The sequence below is a fragment of the Dioscorea cayenensis genome, chromosome 1 (assembly GCF_009730915.1).
Source record: "Dioscorea cayenensis subsp. rotundata cultivar TDr96_F1 chromosome 1, TDr96_F1_v2_PseudoChromosome.rev07_lg8_w22 25.fasta, whole genome shotgun sequence".
Taxonomy (NCBI): Eukaryota; Viridiplantae; Streptophyta; class Magnoliopsida; order Dioscoreales; family Dioscoreaceae; genus Dioscorea; species Dioscorea cayenensis.
Window position 1 is genome coordinate 1,040,296 of NC_052471.1, and position 15,402 is coordinate 1,055,697.

General features: G+C 32.9%; 4 protein-coding genes across 4 annotated transcripts; all 4 read right to left on the reverse strand.

The window, feature by feature from the left end:
* Positions 1-369: 369 nt before the first annotated feature.
* On the reverse strand, positions 370-952 carry LOC120263377. Its single transcript, XM_039271251.1, has one exon. It carries the CDS (start codon positions 923-925, stop codon positions 578-580), a length of 348 nt encoding a protein of 115 aa, XP_039127185.1. The 5' UTR covers positions 926-952; the 3' UTR covers positions 370-577.
* Positions 953-2,069: 1,117 nt separating this feature from the next.
* LOC120277074 (aldehyde dehydrogenase family 3 member F1-like) lies at positions 2,070-4,568 on the reverse strand. Its single transcript, XM_039283852.1, is given in 10 exon segments — positions 2,070-2,438; positions 2,523-2,763; positions 2,849-3,009; positions 3,090-3,194; positions 3,356-3,480; positions 3,579-3,717; positions 3,719-3,786; positions 3,926-4,022; positions 4,120-4,188; positions 4,279-4,568. Coding segments are annotated over 10 exon segments (1,440 nt in total). The 5' UTR covers positions 4,474-4,568; the 3' UTR covers positions 2,070-2,198.
* Positions 4,569-7,047: 2,479 nt separating this feature from the next.
* On the reverse strand, positions 7,048-8,676 carry LOC120263622 (PTI1-like tyrosine-protein kinase At3g15890). The gene is made up of 4 exons (XM_039271591.1): positions 8,587-8,676; positions 8,295-8,439; positions 7,927-8,189; positions 7,048-7,830 (listed from the first exon to the last, which is right to left on the reverse strand). The coding sequence occupies exons 1-4, from the start codon at positions 8,634-8,636 to the stop codon at positions 7,200-7,202; spliced, it is 1,089 nt and encodes a 362-aa protein (XP_039127525.1). The 5' UTR covers positions 8,637-8,676; the 3' UTR covers positions 7,048-7,199.
* A 1,544-nt stretch (positions 8,677-10,220) lies between these two features.
* Positions 10,221-14,760, reverse strand: LOC120261346 (UTP:RNA uridylyltransferase 1). Its single transcript, XM_039269212.1, has 6 exons — positions 13,656-14,760; positions 12,402-12,773; positions 12,011-12,234; positions 11,857-11,920; positions 10,995-11,191; positions 10,221-10,625 (listed from the first exon to the last, which is right to left on the reverse strand). Exons 1-6 carry the CDS (start codon positions 14,217-14,219, stop codon positions 10,376-10,378), a joined length of 1,671 nt encoding a protein of 556 aa, XP_039125146.1. The 5' UTR covers positions 14,220-14,760; the 3' UTR covers positions 10,221-10,375.
* Positions 14,761-15,402: the final 642 nt, after the last annotated feature.

Consider the following 15,402-nt stretch of genomic DNA (forward strand, 5'->3'; position numbering starts at 1 on the left):
AACATATTTTTAAATAAAATAATTTTAAAAAATTAATATAAATTTTATAAATTTAAATTTATCAACTAATTTAAACTAATTTTGTTAATACATATGATTTAGTTAAAATAAACAAGTTAAAAAAAAGAACCTCTCACATTAGATTTGTATTTAATGGCCACTGTCTATTCATACATAATATTTATAATACATTAATAACGGTAACTCTATACATCACCTTTGTGAATAACAACCGTTAGATTATAATCTAAGCTTTTCATCAAACATTCTTGTTTTAAAATACTTATAAAAAAACTTATTCTATGTGTATATATATATGTATATATAAGATTTATGGGGAATATACATCAGCTATAAATGCAAAATACATTTGTTTTTATTATCACAAAATTACTATTCATCCTTTCAAGAGCATTTCAACAAACACTTGGCGTGCAGATTCCGAACCTCCATGAATTCATTCACAAATCAAACAAAAAAATTCCCCAAAAAAATGGCCAAATTAATCAATCATGTATGAAATCCATCAAACAACGCTAAAAAATCAGATCAAAACAAGAGGAAAAGAGGCGCCTTTTTACTGATTCTTAGCTTCCGATGGGGCAAGGTCAAAGCTCTTGTTGTAGGCTTCCAGCTCCTCATAATACACATCCCAAACGCATCGCATGCATCCACTCCCACAGCAATCGCCGGGAAGCGGCTTCTCCGGCGGCTGCAGCGGCGTCTCCGGCTTCTCAGCTTCGGTCTTCTTCTTTTCCTCCACTTTGATTTCCTTGACGTTGTCACCCATCGCTGAGGAGGTGAGAGGCCGATGTAGACGCCGGCGAAGGGGGAGAAGGAGGAGAAGAGAAGAAGATCTCGTCGTCGTGGAGGGTTGTTGGATCGAGGTCCAGAACGGCGGCGGAGAGACTCTCAATGCGCACATCCAACGAGACTCCGCGTTGTTCACGCTAGTCCCGATGCTTTGGATTCCCGTCTTCGTTTTGATTAGCTGTTAACGGGTCGGGTTTGACTTTCTTTGGGATCCGACCCGTTTGCTAGTGCTAATTAAGTTAACATTAGTATTGTAATTAGCGTTGTGTGTTCAAGCCTTACTCCACGCGATGTTTTGTGCTTGGGTCAGGGTGCTGTGGAGCGATGCTCTGGCGCCTGTCTTTGACTTCCCCCAGTGAAAGAACCGTGACGTTAATCGTTCTGTGTAAAAAAAAAAAATTAGTGTTGTTTTGGTTAATGTTTATTATGCTAAGAAGATTCTTAATAGGTATAAAAAGTTAATTGATTTTTATTTTAATAATAAAAATGTTTGATATGTTGCTAAAGGATAGGTGGGCCTTTTGTTATTATGTTAAAAAATTGTTTAAAATGCCTTTTTATAGTAAAAAAAATTAATGTTCCATGAATTTAATCAAATTTTTTAATATATATCAATTTTAAAAATATTATTTTGTGAGTTCTTCGGTTTATAATTTTATTTTATTTTGATAATATGGACAAGACACCACTCATATTTTATACAGCACTTAAATTTTATTACTGTCAAATTTTATTACCCGAGCCCTTCAACAATTGCAAAATGGAAAATTTATAATTAAATTGCAGATGAACAAGATAGCTAGAACTAATTAAATACTATATTTTTTATATTATTTATCATGAAAAACATGAATGAAATTATACAAGTGATGTTTTACTTTTTTTTGTTTTGAATAATAGACCCTTTTTATATGAATATAAACAGTACTGGAACACGGGTGTACAATATATATACAATATAAGCATAGTATAAAAATCTCGGGTGAACAATACTGTGAGAGGAATGATTTGAACCCATGACCTCCCTCTTATACTTAGGTGCCATACCATACCATTGGGCTATCCCACGGTTGACAAATAAATAAAACTGATGTTTTACTTTTTAAGCTATAAATTAAGTTGAATTTGAATTTAAATTTCAAGAGTCAAAGTAAAGCTCAAACAAACCTTTTCAAGTTAATTTTGAGCTCACTTCAAAGATAGATGTAACACACAATACTTCAGCATGAATAAAAATTTATATTCATAAAACATGATTTACCGAATCCAAAAGTAATATTTGCGCATTTTATAATAATATACTGAAGTTCAAAACAGAGATTTATTGAACTAAAAAAAGTCCAAAAAAACAAAGAAAAGAAACAAGGCACTCAGGTTAATTGTATCTATTCCTTCTTCAATCCCAAACACATGAGAAGAAGACCAATATAATCAAACCGGTATAAACATCTCATGAAGTGAAGTTTCATGTCATTCCATGGTGGATACCTGCAAACAAATTCAATCAAAAAGCTTCTTCTCAGTACTGCTTTTCCATGGCTGAATGCATCAAATGAGAATTTCCCATGATACTTCCCAAACCCACTCAATCCAACTCCTCCAAATGGCAATGCATCACAAGCATACTGCATTAGAATTGTTCGAAACAAATCATGTTAGCATTACTGCATTTAATAGTTAATTAAAGAATCGAAGAATTGAAGTCATACTTGAACCATTGTGTCATTGAAAGTGATACTCCCGGAAGAAGTCTCCGCGATGATTCGTTGTTTCAAGTGTTCATTCTTTGTGAATGCATAAATGGCAAGCGGTTTCGGCCTTTCGCTTATAAATTCTATGCTGTCTTCGATCTTCTTCACAGTGATGATGGGTAGTAATGGACCGAAGATTTCTTTGGTCATTAGAAGAGATTCAAGTGGAGGATTGACCAAAATGGTTGGTTCGACTTTTCTGCAGATAACGAAAAGAGAATATTTCATTAATTTTGGTGTGAAAGATAAAAAAAACTTTAGGTGATGTGGTTTCAGTGAGTTACAAGGTTTCATAATCAGAGGAACCACCAAATGCAATGGAATCTCTAACGGATGATTCATTCAGGAGATCACAAAGTCTCTGGAAATGTTGTTTGTTGACAATCCTCGAAATGTTATCAGACTCTATATAAAATCTCTTGATTGTAGTCTTCAGCAAATCAATCTGCACAAAAAAAAAACACATATGAACAATGATAAATTGAAATTTTTCACAACTGTAAATCAACAAATCAAACTGAATACAAGAATCGGTGCGAATTTATCCTCCACTAGTAGATAATCAACTCCTATGCATGCTTGGCCACAACAAGGCCCCCATTTTCCGCCAACTATTCTCCGAACAGCCACCTAAATGAAATCATCAAGAGAAGTAAAAGTTTTACATTAATACTAAATTTTAAGTGATTGGCATTGGATTTACAGATTAAAGATTTTACATGGTACCTATCACATTACAAGCTAAACATGACTACAAGTCTCAGGAAGTGATCAAATTTCAGTAACATTACCTTTAGATCTCTTAAATTTGAAAGAGTATCGACTATTGTCGGGCACTTCCCACCTAATTCAAGAACTACCGGTGTCAAATGCTTTGCGGCTTTTGTCATGACAATGCGTCCGACACGTTCACTTCCTGTATATATAATTACAAATTTAAACAAAGATCAAATCGATAGATAAATTACGAAAACTAAGAAACAAACACACTCATGTGAATGTGATCAAAGTTACCAGTAAAAAAAATCTTGTCCCATTTGCAATCCAAGAGTTGCTCCCCAACAAATTGTCCACCTTGAATGATCTTAATAGCTTTGTTGTCCAAATACAATGGAAGAACATTTGCAATTAAATCTGATGATGCAGGAGCTAGTTTCTGCAGTTTTCAATACCATAACATTTCCAGCTGAAATTGCTCCAATTAATGGTTCCAAGGCCAGTCCTGAGTGAAATCCAATACCATTATACAAACTCAATCACTCATTCACAATAGACAGTAAATTCTTGCTCCAATAAAGTGTTGTAAAATCACTCATGATTCATAAATTACAAACCAAACATAAAAACAAAATGCAGCAAACCTATGGGAAAATTCCAAGAGGAGAAGATCAGAACAACACCAAGAGGTTCAGGCAACACCTCTGCACTTGAAGGGAAAAAAGCCCATGGCATACGAACCTGAAATCACAATAGCAACAATCTTTCTATGAAACCTTTTCCAAGTTCACAAAACTCCAAAATTTCAGCTCAAAAAGGATAAACAAAAAAGCCTCACTTTTTGGGATGCCATCCATTTCTTCAGATTACTCAGAGCATAGTTCACAGATTTAATCAAAACACCAACCTTCAAATTAACATAGTTAACAAATTCCTCAGATGATGCAAAACTAGAAACCAAAGAGAAAAAAACAGATAAAGAGAGAGAGAGAGAGACCTCATCCCTAAAGGCCTCAACTTTATGCTTGCCAAGGTCCTGTTTGAGTGCACTGAAGATGTCCTGCTCCTTATCATGGAGGAATTCCAATATCCCTTCCAATTGGCGTTTCCTCCATGAAAAGCTCCTTGTTTTGCCACTCTTGAAGGTTTGTCTGACTTCATTGAGTAGCTCTTCAAGCTCAACAAGCTCCATCTTCTTCTCCACTTCCCCATTGCCAAGTACCTTCCTCCAAATTTATAGAATGCATTGAATGGCTTCACATGTTCTGTGCTTCCATCCTTTAACTCCCATCCATTCCACTTCACTCTTTTTGGTACTGCATTGAATTCAGCATGGGGCTCTGTGTTCTGCAAAAAGTGCAAAGACTGTGCGGCAAATGCACAGACTTCATTTATATATATATATATATATATAATCTGAAAATTTATGTGATTACATAAAAATACATCATATTAAATAAAAATCAATATATTTTAAATATAAAGTACATGTTGTACGATAGAATAAATTGGTAAAGTGAACTATATGAACTGAAAAATAGCTTGTAAAAAATCCTCTAATAAATTCAAATATCATAAAACCTGTATGGGATGTTTTGAAATTTTCATAGACTTATAATTCGTTTTCTCTTGATTGAATGCCCTTGTAAAAGTAAATTTTTATTTTATTTAATTTTTACAAAACAAAATAAAGTAGGCACTTGTATAGTTGTATTGATTAAAAAAAAAGTTTATATTTATTTATTTATTTTCTTATAAAATATTTTTTATTTGATCATATATGATTAATTAAAACTCAACTTAAAGATTTATATATATATATATATATATATATATAACTTATGATGTTTATATTTTTTCATGAAAATAATTTATGATGATCTTTCCAAACAAATACCAGCTTACTAGTTACTATCAATCATATGTCTCTTCTATTAAAAAGACCACAGAATCAATAATAATTATTCAAAGTACATAAACAAATTTAATTTTTATAAATATATGATAATAATTGAGCTGAAGTGAAAGAAACATCTTTTATGAAGTTTTATTTTTATGTGTACTCTTCAAAATGAAGTTTTATTTTTCTATGTGTACTCTTCAAAATATGTTTAATTCATTGTACATCACATAAAATCAAATATCATGTTTATTTTTTAAATTTGATTTGTTTGTGTGTGTGTGTGTATATATATATATATATAACTCTTTATCTTAACTACAACATTAAAATATACTATTACATATTAAATGATGAAAAAACATGTGCATATCTACCCCTATAAATATCTATCTGTCATTAAATTAGTATTTTTGCGTACATACATCTTAAAAAAAATTAAATTTATTTAAATCATTACATCTAAATTCATATTTGAAATTAAGTCAATATTTTGCATACACTCCTAAAAATTTTTGAGCTAGTTTTATTTATTACATATAAATAAAAATTAGCATTTCCAACGATAAGTTGGAATTTAAATAAAATCTTGTTTCTATTATTAAAAAAAAACAATATTCATATAACTTATCATATATTTTAATATGTATGAATAGAAAAGAGGTTTATCAAAAAATAAAAAATAAAAAATCGTAGAGAGGTATGTATGCAAACAAATCAAATTTTAAGTAGTATACAAAAGAGGTATACATATAATTAGGCCAAATTTTTAAGAATGCAGAAGGGAAAAAATCCTTTTCTACCATATTTTTTATATGAATACAATTTACAAGTAATTATTTTCTTCATCTCAATAACATTCATATATTTTGGAAGGCAAAAAATTTGGCTTAAAACCCCTAGACATATTTATGATTTATGGTTACAAACCTAAAGAAAAATGTTAAGATGCTTTTCATTAATTTTAATAGTTTTCGTTTATTCCATATTTAAATAATGAAAAAAAATCATTTGATAGAAAGTGATATACTGAAAAAAAAACTTTTTTTTTCATATTATTAAAAAATCTAAAACAGTTTAAATGGAGTATAAATTATGATGATTAGATTATTGAAAATTTCTAATGTATATTTTTTAAAATTATTATTACTTATATGTATTACCAAATTAAACCATGGAGAATTGAAAATTAATTTGCTGACGAGGAAATCATTAAGAATATCACCTTCCAACTTCTTTTTTGTTGGCTTATTATTATCTTGTACATAAAAGCAAGACATAAAACTAGTTCTTGTCTTGTGTTCTCATTTGCCAACTCAGAGCTTATTTATTAGTATTGTTTTTTAATATCTTAAATATTTTTTTCTTAATTTCAAATATATATAACCCACAAATTCTTATATTTAATAAATTACTGTTTTATTAGAATTTTTTTAGATATTTTACTTTTCTGTCATTTTCTCTTTTAACAAAGTCATTGATAAAATTTATTTTTCAATTATTGTATGAGTTTATCATATGCAAGTAAATTTATGCGTACTCAAATTTTTGTGAGGTCATCTAATTATATATAAAGTGAAGTGGATCATCAAAATTTATTGTGTCCCAACTCCTGAGACGAGCTTGTATCATGGTGAGTGGAAGTGCCCAAAGACGAAATATGAGAAAGATAATAATGAAAAAATTATTTAGAAAAATATAATTAACTTCATATTTTAAATTAAATTAAAAAGCATAATAGATTCAAAAATATATCTTTTGAAATGCAAGAACCAGTAAAGTACTAGAAAAATATATATATATATATATATATACTCATAAAGGATTATCATTGATCATATCTTATTTAAAAACAATACTTTTGCACAAAGCTGAGCCATAATATCATTGAAGTCATAAAGCCATCATATTATTTTTATAAAATAATTAAACAAATATATTGGCAGCAAACTATAACTCCCAATCACACACACAGGCATATTAAACAATTAACCAACATAATAATTTTTTTATGTTCATTACCTTGATAACTTATAGCTTGACTTTGCACACTGTTGATCAGGTGTTTGACTCACCCCTATATCATAATCATCTTCATAATCTTCATGATCATCCAATCCATTCTTCATCACCACCACCTCCTTCTTCCTCACATCCTTCATTCCACCTCTAAGGAACTCCACCACCTCCATCATCGTCGGTCGGCTCTCTGAATCACCGTTAGTACACCGTATCGCCAAAACCACCGCATTCCTCAATTGCATCGGATCATATTTTCCACCTAATCTTGGATCAATGATATTACTCCATCGTCCATTTTCAATCATCGGTGTCACCCAATGCACAATATCCCGCTTTATACCACCGGGAAGTTTCTCGATCGGTTTCCGACCGGTTACTAATTCTAGAAGTAGTATTCCGAAACTATAAACATCGCAACTATTTGATGCTTTCCCCCACATTGCATACTCCGGAGCCAAGTACCCAAGTGTTCCTTTCACTTTTGTGGTCACATGAGTCATGCCATCCGGAACTAGTTTTGCAAACCCAAAATCGGCAACTTTAGCATTAAAGTCTGAGTCTAATAACACATTGCTCGCCTTTATGTCTCTATGTATTATATGAGGACTCACTTCACTATGCAAATACCTTCAATTAATTTTATCATAATATTTTGTAAGAAAAATTTAACATAATATATATATATATTTTTGAATGGAAAAAAATTAATATACGTGAACTTACAATAGACCTTCGGCTGCTCCAATAGCAACACTCATTCTTCGATTCCAATCTAATTTAACTTCAGAGGCAAGTTTACCATGGAGATGAGAGACAAGACTATGATTAGGCATGTAATCATAGACAATGAGTCTTTCATCTCCACCGGCATAAAAACCCCGGAGAGCTAGTAAATTTTTATGTCTCACTCTTCCTAAAATCTCCACTTCCACTGCAAACTCCATCTCCGCTTTTGCAGTCATTGACTTGAGCCGTTTCACCGCTATCTAAAATCATGTTTTTTGAGCATAAATAAAATGTCAAATTATCTATTTTTACAAAAAAAAAAAAAATCTAATAATTATATATATATATATATATATTAGGAAGACCTCAACGCCTTTATTGTTTCGGCCCCAATAGACAGTACCAAAGCCACCTTCTCCAAGCTTGTTTTCATCATGGAAGTTGTTTGTTGCATGGAGGAGTTCTTTCAAGTTGTATGCCTCCCATGGATGTGAAGTACTCTTGTTAAAACTAATTACAAAGTAATCATATCAACCAATAAACCAAAGTTCAAAAACTAAGTTTAAACTTTATAACAAGCAAACATTAATAACCATACATAATAAACATCATAGAGTTATATATATATATATATATATATAGATTTTATATGCACACCTCTGGTTTGTTCTTGATTCACCACAACTGCAACAAAAATATTTCAGCATCTTTCTTCAGAGCTTGTGAGAGAGAGAGAGAGAGAGAGAGAGAGAGTTAAGTGGTGATTAATGTAGAAATTAAAGGAGAGTAAAGGATGAAAGAGAACAAAAACAAAAAGACAAAAAGGGAACAAGAAGATTAAAGAGTTTGGAAAATGAGTGCCTTTGGTCTTATAGAGCTTGTTCTAGTCTAAGTCTTCTAATGTTTATTTTCTTTTATTTTTTGTTTTTCTTTGTTTTACTCTTTAGAATTTTCTCAGTTCTTAGTTCTATTTTCGTTGATTGTTCAATAATGTCAAGTTAATTTTATTAGTCTGTTATATAATAATATCGAATAATTGTCGCGCAACTTTGTCTTAATTTATTCATTTTTGGTAAAAATTAATTTTACAATTTTTTTGTCTTGACGTGAATCAGAGTTTTATTAAGGAAAAATCCGCATCTTTTTTTTTTTTTAAATATAAAAATACTCCGGAAATTTCTCTGGAAATATAAATTTTTTTCTACAAAATAAAATAGCTTTCTTGCAAGGGAATTGGATATTAATTTGGCATATCCTTCAATTAATCTTATTTTAAATTAAAAAAATATTAACAAATCAACACAACTGGATGAATAGATTAATTTATGCATGAAACTATTGACAATGTCTAAGTTTGAGTTCACATTAGACAATGACTTAAACTATGTTAATTGATGTCATTTGGCAGCTTTGTTCTTTTATCAAACATTTTCTCTTTGATTCCAAAGTACAGTCCAATAAACTTAGACATTGAAAATGCTGTTTGATTTAATTAGTCTTCTTTTTCTCTTAATTAAGACAAATTAGTTGGGTTGATGACTAGATTGTTTAACATCCTTATTAGTTTTAATAACTTTTTTATTTAAAAATTATTTCCACGGTTTTAATAAATGTATTCCGTTTTTGTTTTCTTATGAACCTTTTTGATTTCATCATGAAGTATCATGAAAGTTATGACTTGGTATTATTTAGGGTGATTTCAAAGATTTTTTGAAAAAAAAATGATAATTTGATGATGTGATGTCATATTCATAAATATTTATTTTTTTAAAAAAATATATAAATATGTACGTATAAATGTTAGACTTGGTCAAGGTTTATATAGTTTAATTTTAGGTATGGGTGACAACATCTCAATATGGACATGATTATAAATTATTGTGAAAATGGGCGTAAGACAAAATCATTCCTTTCACTTCAAACCTAATAAAGTTGATCATTGACTAATGGTAAGATTATAGAGACAGCTTAAAAAATAATTTACATACATACATATATATATATATGTTGGAGGTTAACTATCAATTATCATTTTAATAATTAATAGGAATATATATTTATATGAGATTATTTTATTTATACACCAAATAAAAATACTCAAAAGAATATACATTTCTATCTATTTAAGTGAAGAGTATAAAACTAATTTAGTTAAATAATTACCATTCAACACTCATACTCGTACGGATAATATGCATAATTCTAAGTTTTGTAAGGGGTATATATGTCAAATAAACATTGTAAGAATATAAATTGGAATAATTAATATTTAATCTTAGTAAAAGAAAAGATTTAGCAGCATAAGCATATCTCTTTACAATAATATATATATATGGTAACATGCAAACAATATTCACAAAAAGAGTTAGACAACTGCAACTTAAGAGAAAAAAAAAAGGGCAAAATAGAAGGATAAACAGGTTAATAACTTAAGTTGGTCCAAAACCTATTCATCCAATTCTGGATGAACCTGCTCCTGAGGTAAACTAGGTGGAATATATGGCTCAAAAAGAGTAACACAAGGGTTTGGATCAAACTGAAGAATATCGGCTGCACGCTCGAACTCTTCCCTCAGAATTTTGATGCTGAACTTGTCAACAACACGACCAAGATCGTGCTCGATCTCGAAGGGGTCCTCTATGCAGATGAGATGACGATCATTGCCGATGCGCCTTGTCCAATCTTTCAATCTCTTGCTGTTAGGGTTAGGAAAAGAAATGTTTCAGTGAAATCAAGAAAATCAGGCAAATCTTTAGAAAGGGTCTAAGTGGAGCAAATGACAAATCAATTCATACAATTTAATTAACATTGATCTATTGCTGATGTTCATTGCATGTTAGAGAATTGAATGATGCTCTAAATTATCTTTTTTGACATGACAGACAAGTATTTGCAAGGAAACTGAGGAAACAAATGCAAATCAAGTCATCAGTCATGTTCTATAATTTAGAGCTGTACAGAATGAAGTATTATTTCAAAGTTTGGAACTTGCTCCATAAACTGCTGACTTCCTGATTAGTGTATAAATTAAATAAAGAAATGGTGACCAAAAACGCTTTGCTTACCTGATAATGCCTCCAGTGCGAATTGAAATAACATCGTTTGTGTAATCATGACAATATGCCCAATAGTGAAAGAACGCCCAAAGCAAATAAGCTATGCTTTCCTTGTTATGTGCACCAAAATCACGGAGCCTTTCAACTTGGTCAAAGAAAGCACACGTTGTATTATCTACAGTTATGGCATAAGTTGCTTCCATTTGCTGAAAAATAAAGCCGAAGTAGAAGTTAGAATGACACTAATCAACTATGTTGAGAAGGTGTTAGGCAGAGAAGATATAACTCGAAGATAAAAACATTCACTTTCAAATAAACAAGAGCAATTGTCATGTCTCAGAATAGTCATGTGCAGATCAAGAAAACATGATATGTCGAGGATGGCATAGTACTTTCCCCATTTCACTTGAGCATATTGTCCACAGTAAATGAAAAATAAGACAGTAGCCATGGGATATCATGAGAACACAGATTAACAATAAAAAACCATGAGAAAGATGAACATTCAATTGATTAGTATTGGCATGACAGCATTTTTACATCAAACTACTAGAGCAGCACTATGAATGGCATCCTATATTTTTACATCTAAAATATCAATAATTCATTTGTGCACCAGTGTAACTGAATGGGGGATAAACCACATGTAGATAGCAAAAAACTAAACTCCCTAAAGTATCTCATACAATGAAGAGAGATTATAACTGCTACAAAAGGAAGTATGCTACATGCGATATATCCAAACATGTAAAACAACACAGATGAAATTTCACTGATGGAATCTAAGAATAAATATACAATGTCAAATATTTGCAATCCAAAAACATGTACTTCCATGAGAGTAACCAAGACATTCATGAGCGTACACTACCTGCAAACAAGGAAGGATCGCAGGTTTGCGCTGTTGCAAGAAGTAAATACACATAAGCACATACCTAACAAGAGATTAAAAATCAGTCAGATTTTATCTTAAAAAGGTTGATGGCTTAAAGATGATTGTGAGGGTGTGATAATTTGTAACTTACGCATAGCTAGAAAGAGTTCCACGATATGTCTCATTGACACGCCTTGATTTGGCCCAGTGCTTCACAATAAAGGCTAGTTGGCGCAATCTGTCATCTATTTTAGCATAATCTCTTAGCAACTTTGTGTTAACAACAGCCAAAAGGTTATTGACACATATGTCACAAGAGATTCCTGATATTGGATCCATCAGCTTGACTATAGGAACCCTAGCATGTGTCAGTGCCTGAATGGATTAAACAACTTGATTATGAGAAATCAACACAATCCATATCAGTAACATCTTCAAAAGTTAAGCAACTCTGATATATTATAATGTTAGCCAGAAAATATAAGATATTCCAAGAGATGAAAAACAATGCATGACAAGCGGAGCAAGCAATTCACACATACCTGCACATTTTGAAGATTATCAGATTGAAGAATATCAGCTAACTTCAACAAAATATCAGATTTGCTCAGGTCAGCATCATCAATTGCAAGGCAGATATCAATGTCACTATTGGAAACCCCAAAAGAATTTGCACATGACCCATAAATGTGCAACTGGGCCTTGGGCCATTGTTTGTTAACTAATTTTTCCAGTGACAACAATAATTGTTTTTGCTTGGCTTTTTCATCTTCTGGTGGTATCAGAGATTGATAAATCGACAACAAATGGGGTACCAGTTTATCTATGGCATAACGACACTCCACCAGTCTCCGTCGGAGCCTCATTCGGAAACTAGATACATGATGCCCTCTAAAAGAATCAAATCTGAAATCCTGAGGATGCACCCAACAAAAAAAAAAGGTCAGAAATGAAACTATATACTCCAAGAAAGATTTTATCTACGAAATATAAACCTAGAGTTGAAAATTAAAATAGACATATCGAATAGAAAGCACTGTGTGAAAAGGATTTATTTTATCTTTTAACATTCAATTCAATGAATAACTGATCACATTCATTCCAGCAGTTCCAAATTCCTTTAGTCTACAAGGTGTAAGTAGATTTATCAAGATTCATATAACTTTTAACCACTACAACCAACATTTTTTAGTTTAACACTCATGAGTTCAAACACACCTCTTTTAGCTCAACACTCCAACCAGGTTTAATCCATCACAGGACAAGCAGGAGTAGTTGAAATATATTATTCTTCAAAAGAACAAGGAATAGATAAAACTCAAAAACATAATATTCTCATTGAAATAATTAATCCAGCTAGACTTGATTAAGCAAACACATCCTAAAAAAGCATGTTAGGAGAGATAAATAAGCAAAAAGACAAGTAGCAGGTACTCAATTTGACAGCAGCTCTTGCCATGGCATGTGAAAAAACAATTGCCAAACTATATGATCACACAAAGCTCGCATAAATTTCTTTCACAAATTCTTGGAGGGATCAGATACAAGGGATTCAGAAAAATAAATAAATAAACTCATTCTTTTCAGTAGCGTCTTGCATTGTTCTATTTAACTTTGGGTGTGGGGAAGATGACACTATATCTTAACTATTGTCACCAAGAGAAAGTCTAGTAGATATAATAAGGTACTGCATCTTAACTATGTGGCATGCAAATATTCACAATTTGCTGTTCAGAAATAGCATACTAATCATAACAACTAAATTTAGTGACTCAATGACAGGACAGTGATCTTACCTTGCCCCGGGAAGTCTTTGCCTGTTTCACCGCACTAGTGCCAGCAGCACCATCACTGAGAGTCAAAGCATCAACCATTTGGTTAGCTAAGGCATCCTCTGGCCCAGAGGCACCACTCTTACCATCCTGATTAGAACCAAACTCATCTTCAAAAACTCCACTTTCCTCAACATCTCCTTCACTTGAATCCTCATGAGCTTCTTCAGTATGACTATCACTTCTTCGGGCAGCCGAATCAAGCAAAACACCATTCTCTGCATTATAGCGAGAACCAACATGGCTTCTATTCACTCCTGAAGCCTCTGCATGCGAAACAAGAACCTCCGCAGAGGGAGGGAAGGACCGGCTATACTTTTCCATTCGAACATCCTGCCTACCATCCACATTATACTTCCCACTACTCCTCTCGTTGATATTGATTGATTCAACAGGCCCTTTTGCTCTATACATTGGTCCCGGTGGCCTTCCCTTCACAACCATTGCAGGCCTCTCCATGAGAGGGCGACCCCTTTCAACAGGGCCATGAGGCCTCACCACTCTCGAACTCTGCTCTCGATTATTCATAGGGTTTCGGTTCGGCAACCTACCATCAATTCCACCACCAGAACCACCAATCGGCACATTCCGCGGCCCCGGACGGTGATTCACCAATCCCCGTTCATCTCTACCACCCCAAAACCTAGATTTCCATCACTTGTAGAAGCCGGACCTTGATGCTGCGGAAACCGAAATTCCAGATAGGGATCACCGGCGGGAGGCTGGAGCTCGCCATGGAAGACAGGAGGGAAACCAGGGGGAGGAGCCCAAGGGGAGAAGCCCGGAGGGATCGGGATGTGCTGGGGCTGGGGAGGATGGATGAAAGTGTGGGGAAGGAAGTGATAGCTAGGGCCGACGGCGGAGACGGCGGGATCACGGTGAGGGTTGATGACCCTCGAGCGGAATCGACGGCGGCTGCTGCTGCTGGGGATGGGACTGCGGCGGGCGCTGGAGAAGCTGGAGGAGGAACGCGCCGTCGAGAGGGGATTGCGCCAGTCGGTTGGGGGCGGCGCCGCCGTCACCCATCGACGTGGCGGCGGCGGCGGTGACGGAGAAGAGGGTTTGACCGCCGGGTTGCGTTCTGGGAATTGGGATCCGAGAGGAAGTCGAGTTCCGACATTTATCATCTGAGTTTGGTTTTAAATGACGCTTTTGCCCTTCTGTCATGCTTAATGTGTAAGTTTGAGGAGTACAACCCTTTCTCTTGTAAAAAGTTTTTTCTATTAAAAAAAGAAAAAAAAAGGGAAAAAGGAAAAGTCACTTTATTTTCAAGGAATTATAAATTATGGAAATTCAATGTGAAATTGATTTATATATTTATTTAAAAAATGAAACTACGGTGTAAAATATGGATTAATGGGTTATAAAAATTCAGCAGATGATCAATATATAATAATTATATTAAACCTTCAAATATAACACAAAAATTTAAAAGCTTTCAAAATTTATCTGAAATTACTTAAACATACGTAATTACTCTTGCAATAAAAAAAATTCTTGAGTGAGAGGTTGAGAAATTCAATACCTGTCTAGACACTTGAGATGAGTGATTTATTTCTTAAAATATAAAAAAAAATAATAAAAAAAAATCTTCAATAAGGAACCCAAAATGACTGGGATGCAAAAGCTGACACCAACTCTTCTAATTATACATTCATAGGGGACCATTTGATTATAATCCTAGTAGGATAAATAAAATCTAGTTCTAGTT